The 20867-nt window shown below is 47.4% G+C and overlaps 2 protein-coding genes across 2 annotated transcripts in view; one reads left to right on the top strand and one right to left on the bottom strand.

Moving 5' to 3' along the window:
• Positions 1-1543: 1543 nt before the first annotated feature.
• On the bottom strand, positions 1544-10751 carry NR2F2 (nuclear receptor subfamily 2 group F member 2). Its single transcript, XM_085070386.1, has 3 exons — positions 8729-10751; positions 6386-6913; positions 1544-3193 (listed from the first exon to the last, which is right to left on the bottom strand). The coding sequence occupies exons 1-3, from the start codon at positions 9156-9158 to the stop codon at positions 2919-2921; spliced, it is 1233 nt and encodes a 410-aa protein (XP_084926512.1). The 5' UTR covers positions 9159-10751; the 3' UTR covers positions 1544-2918.
• Positions 10752-10830: 79 nt separating this feature from the next.
• Positions 10831-20867, top strand: part of LOC146432606 (uncharacterized) — a 35532-nt gene continuing 25495 nt past the window's right edge. The window contains exons 1-2 of the mRNA XM_085070668.1: positions 10831-10876; positions 11032-17228. Coding sequence (XP_084926794.1) covers positions 10831-10876; positions 11032-11711 — 726 coding nt within the window. The 3' untranslated portion in view covers positions 11712-17228. The remainder of the gene's footprint in view (positions 10877-11031; positions 17229-20867) is intronic.

Below are 20867 nucleotides of genomic sequence, written 5' to 3' on the forward strand. Positions count from 1 at the left end.
TACAACAAATGGTTGTTTACAATAAACTAACACAAAACAAACAAGTCAAGATCCTGTGTTCTTAGTAAGCATAAAAACTTCACACACACACACTCACATGGATAGCACTTGCAATAGAAAAAGCTAAATCTAGAGGTCAGCAATTCCCCTGCAATAATAGTATATTTATATATTTATATATATTTATATATTTATAGAAAAGGAGCCATGATTCAGATGTAAAACTCTGCTCAAATTCACAGTCATACGCCCCTCAGCCCCCAGTACAGATGTGTCTAACTGGAACACACTAAAGATCAGGGTTTAATCGACTTTACAGAATGATCTCTCTCCCTCCCTCTCTCTCTTTTTGTGAAACCACAACATGGTGTAGTTACGTGTGGTAAAAAGGGAGAGGGGGAAGCCTCAGACAAGAACAAAATTGCAAGCTTTCACATACAAAGCATCTGCTATAGACCAAGGGGAGGGCGGGCGGGGGGGAGAGAGAAAGAAAAGAAAAAAAAAAAAAATATATATAAATGACACGCACACACACCAAATAAAATATCAACCCCTCGCAAAACCACATCATCTTGCCTTCCTTCAGGTTTGGGTTGGGTTTTTTGTTTTGGGTTTTTTTTTTGTTTTTGTTTTTTTTTGCCTGCTCGGGATAGCACTCAATTCCCCAGTGGTTTGTCCGGTCCTATGCCACCCGCCCAGGCAGGTCCCACTGGCGGTGGGAGCTGCAGGAGAGGGCCCTGTGCCACCACAGGGGACATCCATGGACGCCCACGCGTGTCTGCGTGCCAGGATACACACAGACATGTAGCCCATATGTAAAAGAGAGAGAGAGATGACCTGTGGTCATGCTTTCACAGTCTAAGGTAAAAAAAAAAAAAAAAAAAATTAAAAAAAAAAAAATCCACTTGAGAGTATATATACCTTAAAAACCAACTCCTCAGTGCTAGAAGCTAAAGCCACTCCATTTGAAGACCTCTCAATGACAACGATAGATGGCAACTACGGAGTATTATAAAAAATCACACATACTTAAAGAAAACTCATTGCAAACAACTGACCTATATTTACAATACTGCTATTACCTTGCTTGAATGATCTTGTGCGCGTATGTCAGACATTTACAAAAGATTTTTCGCCCCGTTCTGATCATAAAATAGATACTGATCTCCAGATTTCTAATACTTTTTCACAACAATACCTTTCCTACGCAGGCACTTAAGTGTGACAAAAATAAGGGCCTTTTTTTTTTGGGGTTTTTTTTTTTGTTTTTTTTCCAGAAAATCCATTTTTAATTAACAGGAGGATTAGATGAATGGGGGTTGATGGTTTACCATTTCAGCATAGTACTTCCTAAAACCAGAGATAAACCACGAACTTAAGTCCTCCACCCCCATCCCGGAATTAAACAGGTAAATACACTACAATACATCTGCTACAAACTTACTGTGACAAGTAAACAAATCAATCGCCTATGGACTTAAATGACTGCAAACTATAGAGAAGTAATGTGGTTTCTGAAAGACATTTATGACAGCCAAACAAGTTTCAGATATCAAATAATATTTTAATTTCTGAATACTTTCAATTTTCCTTGGAATATAACACACAAAGACTCGACCAAACAGTTCAGTTATTATAACTTTTACAGTATACAGAAATGTTGCACTTAAAAAAAAAAAAAAAACCTTCAGTTTTTTTAAACACAAAACTGTAAACTCTAAGATACTGAATCAATCACGTTATCTATAAGTGCCAACAGTGTTATTTTGTCATGCTGATTTCAATGGTATTTTTTAAAAAGGGAAAATATCAACAATTATTATAATACAAAGGGCTTGCAAATATACAAACAGATAGAGGAGTTTAATAACAATTCATGATGAACTATGTGGAACCCAATTCAAATTACAAAAGTTCACTTTGCTCGTTTGCTTGGTTTTTTTTTTTTTTTGCTTTTTTTTTTTAAATCAAAACCGTAGTGTGTCTTGGACACAAAATCCTTCTACCTATAATAAATCCCCACAGTTCATTTTCTGTCCGAAATATCAAAAAAACCTAGATTTGGGGGGAGTTATATGACACGTGTGGTTCATTCGGGTCTATATAATTATAGCTCTCTCAGCTTCAAGCTAGATTTTTGGGTCACCACCTTAAGTGCGCTTCCATCATTGTGTTGTTGAGGGTCTCTCTTTTTTTTTTTTTTTTTTTCTCTTTTCCTTTCTTCCTATGATACTTTCGTGGACTCAGTTTTAATTCTTTCAGAACATATATTTTTAAGGATACACAGTTTATTTATTTATTTTTTTTTTAAAGAAGCCAAGGTTATATCAAAAATTATTATAGAACCACAGAATAAACTGGTTTGAAACCAGAAAAATACAAAAAAGAACAGCTATAGGTACATAGACACATAGGACAATTAATAATTTGGAAAAAAAAGACTTACTTTCTTCCGTTCTGCTAATTTTCTCCAAATTTCCTTTAAATGCACTTTAAGCGAGATTTTTTAAAAAGTTTACCCCAAAAAAAAGAAAAAAAAAGAAGAAAAAAGAAAAAAAGAAAAAGCCCACCATCATTTCTTTTCTTCTTCTTTCTTTTTTTCTTTCCCTCTTTTTTTATTTTTTACAAAAAAAATGATAAGTAGCAAGATTTTTTCTGAACAACACGGGAGTTTTTAATGCATTCTGTAAAAGTTCATTTGACAGTCTCTTTTTTAAATTCACAGTCCATTAATTTTTTCCTGTCTTCTCTTAGCAAACTTGTAACATCCTTTTACATCCTTTCTTAGCAGAAGGAAATTTAAGAAACAACCAGAACCCAAATGTCATTTGCTTTCCTTTCACTCTCATCTCCCTTCTCAATTTTTAAAATTTTTTTTTTGAATTTTTTTTTTTTCTCCTTTTTCTCTCTCGAATGTTTTATTGAATGGACATGTAAGGCCAGTTAAAACTGCTGCCAGACAGTAACATATCCCTGATTAGGGTTTCTATGGGGGTTTTACCTACCAAACGGACGAAAAACAATTGCTCTATGACAGAAGAGGAGACAGTGCGAAGGGAGGGGAGACGTAGTAATAGCTTCCCGAATCGTGTTGGCTGGTTGGGATACTGGCTCCTAACATACTCTTCCAAAGCACACTGTGACTTCTCCTGTAAACTTTCAACATGGGCTACATCAGAGAGACCACAGGCATCTAGAAGAAAGTGTATTAAAAAAAAAAAAAAAAAAAAAAAGAAAAAAAAATAAGAAAGAAAAGCAAAAAAAAAAAAAAAAGAAAGCAATCATCAGATTAAAAAGGTTTTGGTGGTTTTTTTTTTTTTAATTTTTAATTTGATTTTTTTCTCTTTTTTTTTTAATTTCTAGGTTAAAGAGTCGATCGTGCGCCATCACCTCGCCCCCCAGAGTTTAAGTGGGTTTTACCAAAAGGGACAATCTCTCTGTGCATGTGTGTGTGTGTTTGTATTTCTCCCTCTTCTAGAGGGTCTCCTTTAGGACTGAGCACAGCTCCCAGAGTGGAGATTTCTAATGGCACAACAGACCTGATGGGTTGGCAAGGAGGTGCTGGCCAAGCTGAATTTCATAGATCTGGATTTTTTGGGGGAAAGGCTGGGGGGGGTGGGGAAGGCTTGAGTCAAAAAGGGGGGAAAGGGAGCCACTATTTCTCCACACCCCCCCTTTCCTTGGAAAAGAACTGGGGAGAGCCTAACCCCGCAATGCGAAGGAACACTACTCAGAGTGATAGAAATCATAATAATAATAAAAAACTGGCCCAGCCAAAGATAATGGCGCCCCGGATCCAGCAACAGATTCTCCCCCAAAGAAGACAACGCGTTTTTCTTCAGTCTTTGAAACTGATTTAAGTGGCCCTTTAAAACTGATCTTGTCAGTTTAGCCTATTCAGAGGCAGCCATGCAAACTGTGATCTCTCTGTTCATTTGAGCTGTTTCTTTTCCCCCCTCTTTTCTTTTCTCTTTCTTTCTTCCCCCCCCTCCACTCCCCCCTCTTTTTTTTTCCTCTTCTTCTTCTTTTTAAACCTAAAGGCCCTTACAAGAAGAAAACTCCCTGATAGGGTCTGGACATTTTTTTTCTTTTTTTTTTTTTTTTTTTCCTGATACGCTAAAATACAATAAGTTCCCTTTAAATCAGAGACGTCTGTGCTGAAAGAGCACAGGTTGTGACCTGACCTCCCTGTGGCTTTCCTAGGCACAGGGCTAACACATGCATATTCTGCGAGTCATTAGAACCCAGATTTTTCCCCCCTCCCTCTTAAAAGAGGCTGCAGCAAACATTATATGCATCTATGTGTGTCTGCTTTACATCAGGGAGGGTTATTGGGGTGCTGCAGAAGCTGCAAGCATCACCCTATATTTTTTTGCATGTGGCTGTCTTCCCCAGAATCAGATAACAAGAAACGTTTATCTAGTTGGGAGGCAATTTACACGCCAGGCCTCACATTTTGAAAATAGTCATAAATTAAACAGTTACGACAGGATCGGACGATTGTTTTCTCAGAAGGCTCAAAAAAAAAAAAAAAAAAAAAAGGAAAAAAAAAAAAGTGATTTGGGAGAAAAGGCAGGATTGGAAATAAACTCCTCGGTGTGGGTGTGAGCTGGGCAGGGGCTGGGGAGGGATGTGAGCGTGTGTGGGATCCTCGCTGAGCGGCTGAGCGAGGGAGAGGAAAAATGCATCCTAGAAAAACGATAGAAAAATAAAATAAGCACCCCACGGACACCCCTTCCCACTCGGGATCCCTGTCTCCCTGTGGCTAGATGCGCCCTGCTCATTGATCACCTTTAGGATTTAGCACGAGTAATTTGGGGGGGAGGAAAAAAAAAAAGGAGAAGTTTTTTATGTGTAAAGCAATAATATATAAAAGGAAGTTTAGGTCACGACCCAGAACCTGGACAAAGTCCAGAAAATGACTTCGTTCCCCAGACCCCCTTTAACACAACAAGGAACGGATTGTGAGCCCTTCTTTTCCCACATAAACTACATTTTTTTCCTGTTTCCTGATATCAGGCTTTAAAAAACTCTGATGAGTAATTATTTTGCAGGTCCTGCTTCCATTCATATGTTTATCGCGTGGCCACTTTCCCAAGCGTCCAAATGAGTTACAGACGAAATATATGTATTTTTAAATTTAATCCCCAAACTTCGAGGACTCCAGCACACTGGCTTGCCGGTGCAGCCTCAAAGTTAGTGATCTGAGATAACGTATTGCACAAATTAGCGAGCAGATTTTTTTTTTTCTTCCCCTCAGAAGAAGAAAAAAAAAAAATTTAGCCTCCAGAGTTAATATCAGGATTATTACTCACCCAGGTTAAACTCTAGTGCAAGCTAATTAGATTTCACAACGCACTCAATTATTGCTTTATAACTCATGCACTATTTCTAGGCAGCAAAAGTTGACACATATTTCCCCCCTCCCTCCCCTCTTTGATTATCTAAGAAACACCTCGAGGTCTTTTCCTCGGGAGAGTCATGGTTGTGCCACCCCGGAATTACACTGCGGAGCGGCAGCTTCAGCCTCCTCTTACTTTTCCATACTATCCCTGTCTACTTATGGTAATGATCTTTTCGCACCCGCTACTCGCTTTGGACTATGCAGTTCCTGCTGGGTACAAATGCAAACTTTTCCCCTTAGCTTAAATGACACAGAACTGCTCACTGCCACATTCTGTTTAAATCAGAGACAGCTCTTTGCAAAGTTGATTTATTTTATTTTATGGAATGGCAGGGAACATATTTTAAACTCAGCTTTGCGCATTTAACTTTTTTTTTTTTTTTTTAATTCAATTTTTAATCCTGCAGGGCTTTTTTCCCTTCCTGGCTGCCCATAAAATGATCCTCTTTTTAAAGTGGTTTCACTGATAGGACGACTTGTATTTAACAACATCAAACAGATTTTGCTGCTGTTCGGATGCGTGTCATTAAATGCAACAACCCAGAGCTATACTGTTAAATAAAATATTATTTTCAATGGGAAGAGCGCAGTCTCTCGTGGCGAATGGGTGCCTCTTCTCGGGCCCCTTCTTTCCCAGCCCCCAGCATTATTCAACTAGGGTTGGGGTGTATTTTGGCTGTCTTTTTTTTTTCTTAAAAAAAAAATAAATATGTGTATGTGTGCGTGTGTGCATATTTTATTTTTATTGTATTTTTCTGATTTGCGCTCCCTGGAAGATGGGATGCTCGGATCCGAGGCCCTGAAGGGGAGAGCACAGGGCACCGCTTCCTAAAAGGAAAAGAGACCGCGCTGGTTCTCGGGGGGCAGGGAGAGGGGAAGGGGTGCAGGCAATAACACTTTGCAAGAGCAAACACTTCTCCAGGGGGGCCCGGGGAAAGGAAAAAAAAAAAAAAAAAAAAGGAGCAAAGAAATGCCGCCTACCTGAGGTGAAGAGGACTATGGCCTTTAAACAGCTATATTCTGCAGAGTCGACATGCAATGCTTTCAGTTTTTCTACTTGCTCTTGGAAGATTCGTATGTGGTCCATAAAGGCGACCACTCGGTCAGCAGACATTGGCGAAGCGTGGAGGCCAGCAGCTGCCAGGAGCGGAGCTACGTGGAGGGGCATGGAGCACTGGGCAGCGTTGAGGACAAATAACTCGCTCCAGGTCAGCCTCAGGAGGGCCACCTGGTCTGTGATCTGGAGGTCTGGGAAGAAGGGGATATTCCTGGCCCACTCCACCGCGCTGAAGAGCATCCTAGCTGCCAGTTCACAAATGTTCTCGATGCCCATGATGTTGTTGGGTTGCATGCACTGACTGCCAAAGCGGGAGGTGGGGTAGGGCTCTGCTCTCAGAAGAAGGGAGATATATCCGGATAGGTAGGAATGGCAGTTGAGAGGGTCCCCATTTGTCAAGGCGAACTGACCATGAGTTGGCTGTGTGGGTGGCATTCTGCCCCTCTGGACCGCTGCAGTAAATAAAGAAGAAACTACAGCTATTAATATCTGAATTGCGACCATCGGTTCAAATACAGCCTGCTTTGTGTGCTTGTGCGTGCCTGTGTGACCCCGGACCCGGCCAGCTTCGGGGGGAACATGCATTTTCCCAGCCAGAGTTCAGCCCCGGCCCCGCTCTAAGGCTCCGCAGTTCTCGGGTCAAGTCAAAGCAACAATAAAAGCTGAGGGACGCTGTGGGCTCGGCCAGGGCTGCTGCGGGAGCTCAGCTCCTCACTTCCCAAAACACACCACAGTCCAGTTATTCCCCCCCTCCCCTGCACCGCCACCCCCTCCTTCAAGAGATGCAGGATACGTCTTTGTGTGTTTTTTCTCCGTTACACCTAAACCAGCTCGTTGGTTTGAGGCTGGGGGAGCGGGATGGGGAGGGAGGAGGGGAGAAGGAAGAAACACTTCAGTTCGAAATCCCCGGTTCTGGTCCCACACGCGTTTCTCGCCCACTGAATACATTGTTGCTGCTGGTATTATATATCCCCCCCTCTCGTAAAAAATACCAAAGGAGGCGAAATCACCCCACAACATCCCCGGCAGGTCCCCTGGTGAGGCTGAGGGCATTATCCAAAGGCACCTTCCCCCGCTGCCCATGGAAAGTGGGCCTTTCATTTTGTTAATAAATTTACACGGTGACAGCGAGAGAAAAAGGAGAGAGAAAAAGGGCTCAGAGGCAGAGAGACGACAAGAAGGGAGAACGCCTAAAAATGTGCTTGATTTATATTTGTTATCGCCTGTATTCCAAGGTTAGTTACTCTTGCAGAAACACAAAGAGAGGAGCCCGGCGAGTCCCAAGCCCCCTCACCCTTAACCTACATAGCAGCGTCCAGACACAGAGCACGCACTGGAAAACTGCAGGCTCACATTTCCCGTCTAATTTTATATCACAAAGACTCCACTTGCAGAGATCCGAGCACCCCACACTTACTTCTGGACTGCTCCTTACGTCCCCCCAACCCCATCCCTTCTACCCCCTCCTGCCTCTCCCGGAGGAGCAAGAAAATAAGAGGAAGAAGAGAAAAGTGAGGCAATAACAAGCAGGAAAGGCAGGCACACGGCGGTGTGTATATACACACACACACGCGTGGACATGTGTGTGTGTGTATATATATTTTTAAAGGAGGAAAAATCCGGCTGGGAATCCACAGTGGAGTGCTGTAGAGCCTCGGTAGGGTGAGTCCCATTGTAATAGTAATTTGAACCGCCTGTGTAAAATTGCAATCTAAGGCAGGGTGCTGGAGGATATATATATATATATGTGTGTGTGTGTGTGTGTGTGTGCATCTCGGGAGGCTCCGTGTGTGTGTGTACACACACGCACAGACACACACACACAGGGCTGCTCGGGGCACGGGGGCTAAGGCTGAGCATGCAGGAGGAAACACGAAGGAAAAGTAACCACACGTCAGAATCATCATCTCGCTCCTAAGCAGCGTGAAACTAAAAATCCACTTTCAATAAACCTCCATCAGCAAAATCAAAACAAACACAAATCAATTACGAGTGCAGGAGAAAGCATGCGAGAGCCCCTGCCTCCCTGCCCACCCTCCCCAACACCGCTTTCTTTCATTACGAGAAAGTTTCTGGCTGGTTTATTCGAGGGGGGTGGGTGGGGGGGAGGAAAGGTTCTGGTTGGGTCTGGGGTTTGGAGAGGGAGGTTAAAAATACTACGAGTAATTCTATATATCATTTAAAAATAATAAAAAAAGAAAAACCAAACAAACCCCAAAACGCAGCGAGTGAAAAAAAAAATTGCAAAACAAATGAAATCCCAATACCTTCCCGTCTCATGCCAACTTTGAGGCATTTTTTGAGGCGGCAGTACTGACACTGATTGCGGTGGTGCTGGTCAATGGGACAGTTCCTGTTGGCACGACAAGTGTAGCTGAGATTCCTCCTTACACTCCGCTTGAAGAAACTCTTGCAACCCTCGCAGGTAAACTGGCCATAATGTTTGCCACTAGACTTGTCCCCACAAACCACACATTCAATGTGCTGCTGCTGCTGCTGCTTGTCTCCTTGGTTCTGCTGGCTCGGCGGGTTGGTCTGGGCTGGCGTACTGGGAGGGCCCCCGGGCCCCGGGGTCTGTGGGGTGTGCGGGGCCCCGGCCGGGGGTCCCTGCACCGGCGGGGCTTGCGAAGGCTGCGTTCCCTGAGCTCCGGGCACATCGTCCTGGGGGTCTCGCCACGCACCGACTACCATTGCCATATCTATTGGACACCGTTGCCAAACTTCCTGTTCCCCCTTTATTTTCAAAGTTTGTTTGCTTTGCTTTTCAGATCAGCTTTGCAGCAGTCTTTTTATTTTTTTGTCCTCCCCTCTCTCTCTCTCTCTCTCTTTCCCCCTCTCTCTTTTGTTGTTTTGCCTTTTTTTTTTTTTTCAGGAGGGTCTCGGGTGGGGGGGATCTCCCGGTACCGGCGAAGGTGCAGAAGCACGGGGCGATGGAGGTGTGTGTGCGGGGGGGCGAGGTGCGAGTCGATTGTCTGGGCTCCAGGAGAGCAAAGTAAAGGGGTGGTGGGGGTGGGGGAGAGAGGGGGAGAGAGAGAGAGAGAGAGAGGAGAAAAAAAAAAAAATCTCTTCAAAGATCTCCCTCTCTCTCTCTTAGAGCTGATCTGCAGCAGAGTAGTTGAAGGAGGAGAGGCGGGTGTCTGGGGGCCAGGTCCAGGGAAGCTCGCAGTCAGCCATTCAGGAAAGCCATCAAAATAAGAATGAATAAAAGGTTAAAGATTACACACACAGCGGAAAAAAACACGCACAGCGGAGGAGACTCTTCTCGGCGCGGAGAGCGGTCGGTCTCGCCGTAGTTTTTGGAAGTCCAGCTTGCAGCAGCAACATCAACTGCGATCGCTTTGTTTTTGTGGGCTTTTTTTTTCCTCCTCCTCCTCTTTCCTCCTCTCTCTCTCTCTCTGCTCTGTCTCTCCTCCCTCCTTCGCTCGCTTTAATTCTTCCTCTCCGCCGCTCCGCCCGGCCGCTGCGCTCTTGCTCTCTCTCGCTCCCTCTTTTGGGCTCGGGGGTGTGGGGGGGCTGTTGGCTTTTTTTTTTTTTCCTCCTCCTCGCTCTTTTTTTTTTTTTTTTTGTTTTATAAAAAAATTCTTATTATCGTTATTATTACGATTATTATGAATTATTATTATGATTGTTTATTTGTTCCTCCTCCTCCTCCTCCTCTCCGGCGCCGCCGCTCTGCTCCGCTCTGCCCCGCTCCGCCGGTTCGCCGCTCCCGCCGCGCCGCGTCCCCGCCGCCGCTCCCGCTCCCGCCGCCGCTCGGGTGCTGCTGCCGCCGCTCCCGCCGCCGCCGCTCCCGCCGCCGCTGCCGCCGCCGCCGCGCTGCCTTATGCTGCTTCTGCCGCCTCGCAAGTGGGCTCTCGCCTCCGCGCCGCCGGTGCTCACGGCGCGGGCAGGGGGAGGGGGGCCGCGGGGCGGGGGGGAGGGAAGGAGTCAACTCGCCAGCGCAGCAGCGCCCAGCCAGCCAGGATGATAAAAGAGGGGAGCGGGAGGAGGAGGAGGAGGAGGAGGAGGAGGAGGAGGAGAGGAGGAGGAGGAGGAGGAGGAGGAGGGAGAGAGAGAGAGGGAAGGATCATAACCCAGCGCGCAGCATCGCTCCTCAGCCGGGGAGGGAGGGAGGAGGGGGAAAAAATCACCACGGGGAGAGCGCGCCAGCGCTCCCCCCCCGCCCCCCGCCCCAAAATAAAAAGAAGCGGGGGCTCCCCCCGCTCCCCTCCCCTCGCGGCGGCGGGGAGGGGCGGCGCGGGGCGGGGCGGGCGGGCGGTGCGGGCGGCGTGTGGGCCGAGGAGCGGCGAGCGCGCTCCCCGCCGGCCGCTCGCCCCGCTGGCGGGAGAGTGAACTTTGACACGGCTGCTGCAACTCAGCGCGCGTCGCCATGGCGACCGCGCGCCTTATAAGGCAACCGGGCCGGCGCCTGACTGGTCAGGAGCGCGCGCCCCGCCCACCGGCCCTCATTGGGCCGCGCCGCCCTTGCGCGGCCCGCCATGGCCGCCGCCGCCGCCCGCGCGGTCCTAGCGCCGCCCGCCGCCCCGCGCCCCGCGCCCCGCGCCGCGCCCTCCCGCCCCGCCGGGGCCAGGGGTTAAGGCGAGCCCGGCGTGCGGAGCGCGGCGCCGCCGCCGCCTCACCTGGGGCTGCCCGCCGGGGCGCGGCCTCGGGGGTCGGAGGGGGCGGCGGGCGCGAAGCGGAAAGCAGGCGCTAAAGCGAGGTAAAACTCCACGGAATAAAGTAAAGCCGAGCCCCGGCGCCGCCGCCGCGGGGAAAGGGCGGCCGCAGGTTCCCCGAAAGCGGTCGGGGCGCGCGGTGCGGGCTGGAGCCCGCCGGGGGTCTCACGGCGGAGCCCCCCGGCCCCGCTCCGGGCACCTGCGCTCGCCGCGGCCGCCCCGTGTCCCGCCGCCCTCCCGAGCCGTGCCCCGGCCGCCCGCGGAGCCGCGCCGAGCCCCGCCGAGCCGGGCTGAGCCGCGCCGAGCCCAGCGTGCCCGCTCCCGGCGCTCCGGGACCGGCCTCTCGCACAGCCCCGGCGGGGCTCGGGGGCTCCGCCGCTCCGCCCGGCCTCTCCTCGTCCCCGCTCGCCCCGAACGAGGGGACGGCGGCTCCGCTGCACACTCCGCCGAAGCCCGGCACGCCGCTCCGCAGAGCGTGACACCCGTGCCTTTCGCGCGGCATCGCTACGGCGTAGCTCGCCTGAACCCCTTTAACTTTATTTGGGGGTTTTGCGGGTTCGGGGCTTTCATGACCACACGTACCCTGACACTGTGACACGAGCTCCGTGCCGTACCACGAGCAGGTAACAGAGCACAGCGCGGGGATGTGTTTATTTCCCGCTGAATGGAGCTACCGGCCGGCGGAGCGGGGACTCGAGTCCGTATCCCGGTGCAAATGGCCAAAAGACACTCGAGCAAGCGAAGGGACGGAGAGATACAATAGAAAACATGTTAACACAGACAGAGAAAAGCCCGGCCGGACCGTTCCTGCTCTGCTATCGCCCGCGTGTATGAGCGCTCACATCCGAGCCGGTCACCAAGCACGGCCGCGGGGACACAGACCTGGGCACAGCTCAGGAAGGGATTAATTGCCCCTCACCTCCTCACACACACACTTTTTCATGTTGCCACATGCCCACCCTCTCCTGCCGCAGAAATAACACACGTGGCTAAAGCCGCAGGTGCGGAGATGGTTGGAAAGTTGTAAAAAGCACCTCGACTTGAGAGTGTCCTGCCTGGCAAGCTGGTGTGTTCAGAGCCCACGGGCGAAGATGTTTTTGCGGCTCAGTTTCAAAGACAAGGCTGCAGCGTTCCCATTGATCCTCACGGAGCAAAACATAACCTTTACCCGAAACAGGGACCAGGAGGGACTGGGAAGACAGGAATGGGGAAAGGAATCTTTCCTGGTTAAAATGTAGGGAACTGCCTTATGATTTCCAAAGAACCCAGAGCTGAGGAGGTCACCTTTCGGGGAGGGTAGGAGAAGGTGGGGGTTCAAAATACAGAATAGCCACAGATTGTTGCTGATGTTGAATTTCCTGAGGAAAAAAAAAAAAAGCCAAAACCCAAACCACAACCCAACACCAACCTTTCCTGTCTCGAATCTGACAAAGTAAACAGGATTAATTCACCATATGAAAAAACATAAACGCCGTCCTAACAAATGCAGAAATCAGAAGAGAAAGCGGTTTTAACAGGACGCACAATATTAATAGTTTGAACGTATGATCGTAAAAATGAAAAGCCATTGATACACGCTTAAAAGCCGCCGTATACGCTGATTGCTCAAGCATTAATGAAGAATGCCCCAGATTAACTATTTGCTCTTCGAGGGATGCAGCGATATAACTATCTATTAGCACCATTAGATGCTTTGCTATTTATTTGAAAACACCCTTGCGAGTGGGTTGAGGCAGAACAGATGAATGTAAAAATGAACTGCAGCTAATTTCGCTAAATAATCCTCGAAACCTGAGCGCCTCGCAAGGAAGGGGGAGATTCTCCACTGTCCTTCTCCGAGGCTAATGACAATAGAAATGCTCTGGTTTAAAAGTGAGACCGTGTTGGTTTTCCAAATAAACAAACGCATCCCTCCTGCCATTTTACTGCAGATGTAAATTTATTTTAATGAGAGGGAGTGGAAGGATTTATTTTGCTAAAATAGAGTTGGGGATAGAGCCGGTGTAAATCTTTAGGTTTCAAAAAGAGAGGAGGAAGGAGGGGGAAGCTGCTTTCCTGGCAGAAAGCTGCCTAACAGTCCTCTAATTCTTTCTAGATTAAATCGCAATATGAATACAGCATCGAACAAATACCGAGTTTCGCTCTGAACTCAGTGGAAAGCAGTTACGTCTAACAGAATTCAATGAATTCCTCTTCTCCCTCAATGTAGTATGTGTGTGTTTTTCTCTTCCACCACACTGAAGTTCCATGAATAGGGAAAGTGGCTCCTATTGTGTGCCTCTGAACTTCCAAGTCAATGCAATTTTTAACCACTGGCTTGTGGTACTTTGAAAATCACCAGGGGCTGTCAGAGTTGGGTCCTCTGAAAAATTTACAGTGCTAAATCAGAGCATATGCTGTGAGAGAGGAAAAAAATTGCTTAAGATTGGAGCAAGTACAGTATCTGGCTGCCCCCTAGTGTAAGTCTCTTATCTGCCTAAAATTCAACTTTAAAAGAAAAGGATCTCTTAAAGGGAAACGACTTTTGGCTCACGTATGCATACGAGAATGAAACTTCTGTACATTTTAATCTGATTAATTCCTAAGGATTTAAAATTAATTGGCTTGGGCACTCCTAGACCGGACTATAAGATTTCTGCATCACGGTTTCTGCGAGAGCTGTGCCGAATAGGTATTTTTAAGGGATAGTGGTAAGGGGTGGGGGGGGGGGGAGATCCTGTTTTGTGATTTTTTTTTTTTTTAACGAGGATCCGTGCCTCGCTTGCTGTTGTCAGAGCAAAACACTTCTGCTGCTTAAAGTCAGATCTACGTCTTTTGCAATAATACTTAAAAAAAAAAAAAAGGATAAATAATTGCCTTAAAGCCTCAGCCGAACTGCCAACCACACCTTCGGATGGTGAGTATATTCCAGCTTCTTTCCATTGTACTTGCTTAGCCAGGGAAGGGACCGGCGGGGAAGAGGGGATCTCAGCGCTATACCTTCACCACCGACCTTTTTTTTTTTTTATTATTTTTTTCCTTCCCCCCCCCGCGAAATAAACGCTGCCAGCTGCACGCGGCGACGCGATCCCGGGCAGTTTAATACCTATCGCTTAAGTTAAGAGCCTCGTCCTGCCCTCCCACCCTCCGGAGCAGGTCGCTCCGTGCTCCCCCCGAGCAGCCCCGGCGCCGGGCAGGGGCGGCAGAGCCCGGCCGCTGCTCCTGGGGAAATGACTCGCAGGCGCTTCGCCTCGGACCTGCGAGCCGGGTCCGCTCGTTGGGTTTGTTCGCTTGTTTGTTTGTTTGCTGCTTTGCTTTATTTAGCTAAAGGACGTGCTAAACTGATGGTGCTGCAATTACACATACTTGGGTCTGCCCCCCTCCCCTCTTCCCCTCCTTAGAGCAACCCACGTAACCTTAGAAACGATCGTTTAAGACGCACGTTAGCTAACATTTGCTTTTTTGGATTTTTTGTTTTCCTTAAAAGAGAAACACAAGAATCACAACACATTGCCCGAAAAAAGTGTCAAAGAAGAAGAAAAAAAACTAGAAGTAAACATACCAAAACCATATTTGCCTTGTTCAAGGTCCCAAATCGCTTGCATCTTCCTTTTTCTACCTCTCCTTTAGTTTGGCAGGTGAAACAAACAAATAAAAAAAAAAAAAATCAGACCGCTGTTTGCCCCCCAGAAAGATGTGCGTTGGGTAATTAAAGAGAAGTCTCCTTCTTGGTGTTTATCTAAGCGATTGTGCAAACTGATTAAAAAAAAAAAAAAAAAAAAAAGAGAGAGAGAGAAAAAAAAAAGTAAAGTTACAGCCTTCAGGGGGGGAAAAAAAGGAAGCAAGGTGAAGGGAATAGATTTCCCACAACCTAAAGGGAAGTGCTTTCGATGTATTATTAGCGATCAGCCTTGGGAGAGAGAGGGAAAAAAAAAACACCCTGAACACACTCTAACTTTACACAGACAAGATTTCAGGGGGGGCTTTGTACACAGCTGCTTAGGAATGTGCGCCTTGCCTTTAAGAAAAAATCCCCAAGCCCAAGGTAGGAGATGTCTTTGAATGATCCTTGTCTCATTTCATTCCTTAGAAGGAAGAGCGTCTCGCTACACCTTGTTTGGAGCTGGATAGGCGAGACTTAAAAAAAAAAAAAAAAAAAAAAAGAAAAATATTCACAACCCACCCTTCCAATTGGGGAGAAAAAAAATAAGAGAGGGAAATCTCCTAAGTTAATGACTGTGGGGGTAGGATGGATGCAATGGATTTCAGCCCCCCCTCCCCCCCTTTCCCACCTCCCCCCTCCCCGGCAGGAAAAAAAAAAAAAAACGAAAAGGGAAAAAAAAAGCCAACCGCAAACAACTACAGGCTGAACTATCAACACATGCACCGAAGGGGAAAAAATATATAGTGTCCTGTGTAGGGTCGGCAGGGAACGCAAGCACACGCTAAAGCAAGTTGGGAAAGAATCCGAGCTAATCAGCAATCTCTTTCTCTCTCTCTCCTTCTCTCCCTCTCCCCCTCTCTCTCTCTCTCACTGCCCCTGAGATCCCAGCTCCAAAGAGGTACTCCACATTTTTTCATTACCAAAAATCCGTTGCAATAATCATTTGTTGCTAATTGAAACCCTTGGAGACATTTTTCCCCACCCCCTTCACAAACATGGCAACTTTTAGACATGGGAAGCACGTTTAGTTTTATTTTATTAAAAAAAAAAAAATACGGTTAGGAAAAGGGCTGAATCTTTCACCCACGAGAAATATCAGCGAGTCAGCCCCCTTCCCCAGGATGGGAGGGGGGGAGTCGGGGGAACGGGACCCCGGTACAGTGAGGGCTTGGGAAAATTTGGAATACATTATACCGCCTTTGGCAGGAGAATACTCTCCAACTAATGGATTCCTGCTCCTTTTTGTGTGTGTGTGTGTATCAGTGTGGGGGGTTTCTGGAAAGAGGGGTGGTGGTCGTGGTGGTGGGGGAGCCGAGCTTTTATTTTAAGAAACTGTTAGGGTAGGGAGTGTGTCATACTTGACAAATGGAACAAACGCTCTTCCATTTCTTGCTTGTCCTTGCCTTAAAACAGGAATTAAGTTAACCACAGTGCTGCATGTTAATTGCATGTTTACTGGGCTAATGAAAATTACAAAAGGGTTTTGCCACCTCGATCGGTGATGAAAAAGTATGAAGGCGATTGTCATTGCAGCCTTCGGGGAGGGCCCGGGGGGTGGGGGGGGAAGGAGCGGGCACGAACAATATTGATCAGAAGGAGGATAAATCTTTTAACTGCTTGTTAATACCATAAATATGGTCTACACAAGTTTCCACTCTTGTTAAGTCTAATCAGGACATGGAAGATGGAGACATAGCCCACTTGAATGGATTTTTATTATTGCCAGAGGGGTACTTGCATCTGTGGGCTCTCTCCCCTCCTCAATTTAGCACCCCCTCCGCCCCCCTGCCAAAATCCCCCCTCTCAGAGTAGGATCGTGAAGGTGTGCAGAAAGCACTGGACACAAACCCAAGCTTTTCGTCCTTCCTTCATTTTTTCCAAATGCTCCTTTTTTTTGTAAAGCTGAACGGGTCGTGGTGGGGAAAGCCTAAAGGGGGGGACCCCCCTCCCCGACCCCCCCCTTTAATTCTTGAGCTCTCTGGATGAAAGGCTGACCCAGTAATTCAGTTTGATGATAACCATTTTCATGCTTGAAAACAATATGCTAAATTAAACCTAAATGGAAAGAGCAGTGGGAAAGGTAGCGAGAGCAGGGCATTTTGAAATCCCCCCCACCTCTCCGAAAGGGATTGTTTGGCCAAAGGAGGAGGGAAAGGCAATTAAATAGACTAAAGATGATTTAAATCCCAACCAAAAATAATTCCAGGGAGAAGTTTGCCCCCTCCGGTGTTGCCCAGCCCTGGATTTGAAAACTTTGGCCCAACTTGTGGCAATAGCTACAACTTTGCTCCGCAGGGGTCAGAGGTGAGGGCTATTTTAACCCTAAAAGCCTGCGAGTGACCAAGGTTGCGGCTGGGCTCGCAGCACTAATAGCCATAATTACCTCCTCCCCTTCCAGGGACATTCCTCGCAGCAGCAGTGTTAGACGCCGAGTTGAAGAAAATCCTGGAGTTGAACATATCTTCGGGGGTAAATAACAGCAATATGAAGGAATTTCAGAGCTCTCCCTTTTGCTTGGGGGGATTGAAGCTTTTTTCCTTTTTTTTTTTTTCCCTCTTTCCCCCCCCCCCCTTGCCAGCATTCCCAAGGCGCTGGGTCTTTGTCTTAGAAGGAATGGAGTGTCTGAATGGTGTGAAAGGGACAGAGAGGGTTGCTTCAAATCGATTTTACTTGTCCTCTCTGTCTTTTCGGATCAACGCCCTTCAATGGACACATAGGTGCTCTTTCAACCAAAAACTTGTGCAACATTTTCTGCCTGTATTGGTGCTAAATACAATAAATGCTGGGCAGATTTTTTTTCCCCTTTCTTTCCAAAGCAGAAAGCACCCTAATTAAATTGTTTTATATGGACAGTCAAGACAGACCAATTAAGTATGCATTAGTATAAAGATATATTCGAGAGATAAGCGCTCTATAGAAGCCCTGTCTAGGCAAGGTGTGGAAAGTGTCCTCTCGAAGAGAGGCTGTGAGCAGGGTTTCATATGGATTTTTCCCCTCCATTGCCTCCTATACTCGAGTAACGGGCTGAATAAGTTAGCGAAAAGCCATTAGGGAAAGTGGTTTCTAAACAAAGTTAACAGGTGGATGTAGCTGGTTTTACATTTGAATAACAGTCGCACATCTGTAATACACAGCCATGGGTTGATGCAGCGCCCAGGCAGACAATGTCCATTTGCAGAGACAAACGCCTCAGACCTGGAGCTGAGGTGCACACGCACGGGGATAAAATAAATATCTGGGCACCTCTGTGGGCTGCAGGACATGATGGGAGTGAGCACAGAGAGACGATGCAGATGGAACTGTGGAGCCATTGTGTGGAGGCACCCAGGCTGCAGCAGACAGGCACCCACACAGCAGACACTGCTGCTCAGACATCTCACCGGGCACAGCTCTCTCCTGGGGTGATTACAAGGGGAGGCATTGGCTTTCCCAGGAGGGAAATAGCAGATCAGGGTAAAACGCACACATGGCACACGCGAACTTCTCTTTCTGCCCATTTTATCACTCTGGGAAAGCTCTCGTTATGGTTAACCACAGGAAACGGGCTTTAAGCCCTTCTCCATTTACATTATTATTATTATTTTTTTTCTTCACTGCAGATTTGCCATGTCGTTCAAAAAAAAAAAAATGAAACAACCCAAACAAAAAGCCAGACAAACAAACAAAAAACCACCGAGCCCCCAGCCCTGCCTCAGCCTGGTCCTGGGGCAGGCAGAGCCGCGGGATGCGACGAGGAGGAGGAGGAGGGAGGTGGGCTGGAAGTTGCTGGGGCACCCTCCATCGCTGGGCACATCGCTCCCACCCGCTGGGGCTGAGCTGGGAGCGAACCCTGTGCCCGAAGATGCTGCAGGGTGCGACCGGCGAGTCGCCCTTTTGCCGTGACATTGCACTGCACAGAGCCGACGGGGTTTTGCTGGAGGGGTCGGGCAGGAGGGGATCGAGGGGGTCAGGGATGCAGAGCAGCCGTGCGGGGGCTTTGATCCCCATTTTCCAGCAGCGCTCTGCGTGTGTCAGCCCATCCCAGGGATGAGGGAGACGGGGATGAATAAGCCATTCCTTGCTTAGGTGCTTTAATGGCACGGTAAACAGGTTAGAAACAGACGTTTTTAAAGACTCAATTTTTCTTTATTGGTTACCTTCGAGGATAAATCCTAACAGACAGTATGGGGGGCAAAGAATTCATCTAAAGGAGATCTCAGCAAGTCACTGCCCGGACAATAGTCCACCTCCTGTTGGGTTGCGTATTGATCAGGAGAGGAGCTGAGGATGTCGCCACACTAAATATTTACTGATCACACACAAATAGCCGCGACTTGAACGATTTTCTCCTGTGAGGAGAGCAGAGAGAGAAGGGTAAATCATTTTATTAGTGTGTATAAAGCAAAGAGCACACTCTGGCTTGGAGTGTTTTAAGATGTGTCTTCAGCTGGATGAAAAGAGTTAGGGAAATCGATATGGAGTGATTAGACGAACCAGTCGTGTCAAAGAGAGAGGCTGTGAATTTCATGGATTTGGTTATACCGGGAGGGGGAAAATATACCGAGAGATTAAAGGGAGGAACCCATTGTAGCAGAGCCAATGAAAAAATAATATCTAATCAGAGCCGGCAAAGGTAGGGACGGGATAAGACCCACATTTCTAAAGAATCACATCAGCTGGAGAGGGATCAGGGACACACATGAAAGAGGCAAACGGGGGGAGAGCTGGAGAGTAGGAGCCTAGAGATGCTACAGAGCAAATCCAGGAGAGGCAGAGAAAAGTCGCCTCTGTGGAGCAAAGCTGAGAAACCACGAAAATGGGGACAAAAGGCTCAGGAGCGAGGGAGAGGGATGGAGTAATCGGGCGCCTGGCTTGGAGGTGAAGTTGAGGGGTTCCCAGCCCGTGTGGCCAACAGGCAGAGAGGGTTCTGACAGCAGGAGCACATCCAGCTCCCATCCGAGGGCTTGAAATCCTTCTCCTCCAAGTTTGTTCTCCCCTCTCCTTCCCGCCCCCCTCCCTCCCCACAAGCAAATGTGGTGAGTAAAATGGATTTTAGCGTTTAACCACCTCATTTTATCCACGTAATGACAAGGCTCGTAATATGTAATCTACAGATTACTGCCATTCGAGGGTGACCACAAGTGGCATAAAAAAAAAAATTAAATAAAAAAAAAAATTCAGCACTTCTGCAAATGACAAAATGGCCAAAATCAACCCTTGTTTTAAAGATTGAAGTTGGGGAGTTGCTGCTGCAGGATTTTATCGGTCGTAGGGAGCAATTTAGCCGTGGCTCAGGTACAGCCCTGGGGTGTCTCGGCGGATTAAAGAAAACTTTGCTGGAGACAAGCAAATTTCTGAGTGCCAAAGGGCAGAAAGCTGGGAGTAGGGCAGGGCTCTGCCAAGCGACGTTAAAATACGTTCTGCAGGGATGCTCGGGATTATTATTATTATTTTTTTGCCTCGAATCCGTGATGTTTGGCCCGTGTTCACATGCTACCTTCTCTCCGCGTATTTTTCTCTAGCAGAAAATAGGATGCGACTGCAGAGAACTAAGTCAAAGGAGCGAGAGAAAGTTTGAACCGCACTTTAAATGATGCTGATTGCTGGGAGGGAGGAAAGGCATCTCAAGCTAGGAACCGAGGAGTAAAACTGATGTGAAAACAGCTTTTCACTTCTCCTCCAAGTGCTAATTTTGCTACTGTAAACAAACACTGAAGTTAGAAACAGCTGCAAATAGCCTGCCGGGCACCCAGGGCTCAGGGACAGGAGGGGGTTGACTTTTGTTCATCTCTCGGGCTGAATTTTTCCCCAGCTTTGCTTCATTTTTTTTTTTTTTTAAACCCCGAAATCAGGGGCTGATGCTGATTTCGGTGGTGGAGAAGGGACAGAAAGTGTAGGCATATTCGGAGCATTTCGTGCGAGCCTATGGAGTGCAGGCAGCTCGGCTGGATCACTAATGCAACAGGAAACCTCGGGACAGACTCAGCCTAATTAACAGTTTTCCATAGCTGAAGCGATTTTTAAGAATCCCAGTGGATTAGCCCAATATGTTCAGGTGTGAGGCTACGAGGGCCTATAACTCCTTTCACTATAATCTTATAACCTCCTTACCTAATTCCTTAGATTGCA

Source organism: Lichenostomus cassidix, chromosome 10 (assembly GCF_008360975.1).
Source record: "Lichenostomus cassidix isolate B80296 chromosome 10, HeHo_3.0, whole genome shotgun sequence".
Classification (NCBI taxonomy): Eukaryota; Metazoa; Chordata; class Aves; order Passeriformes; family Meliphagidae; genus Lichenostomus; species Lichenostomus cassidix.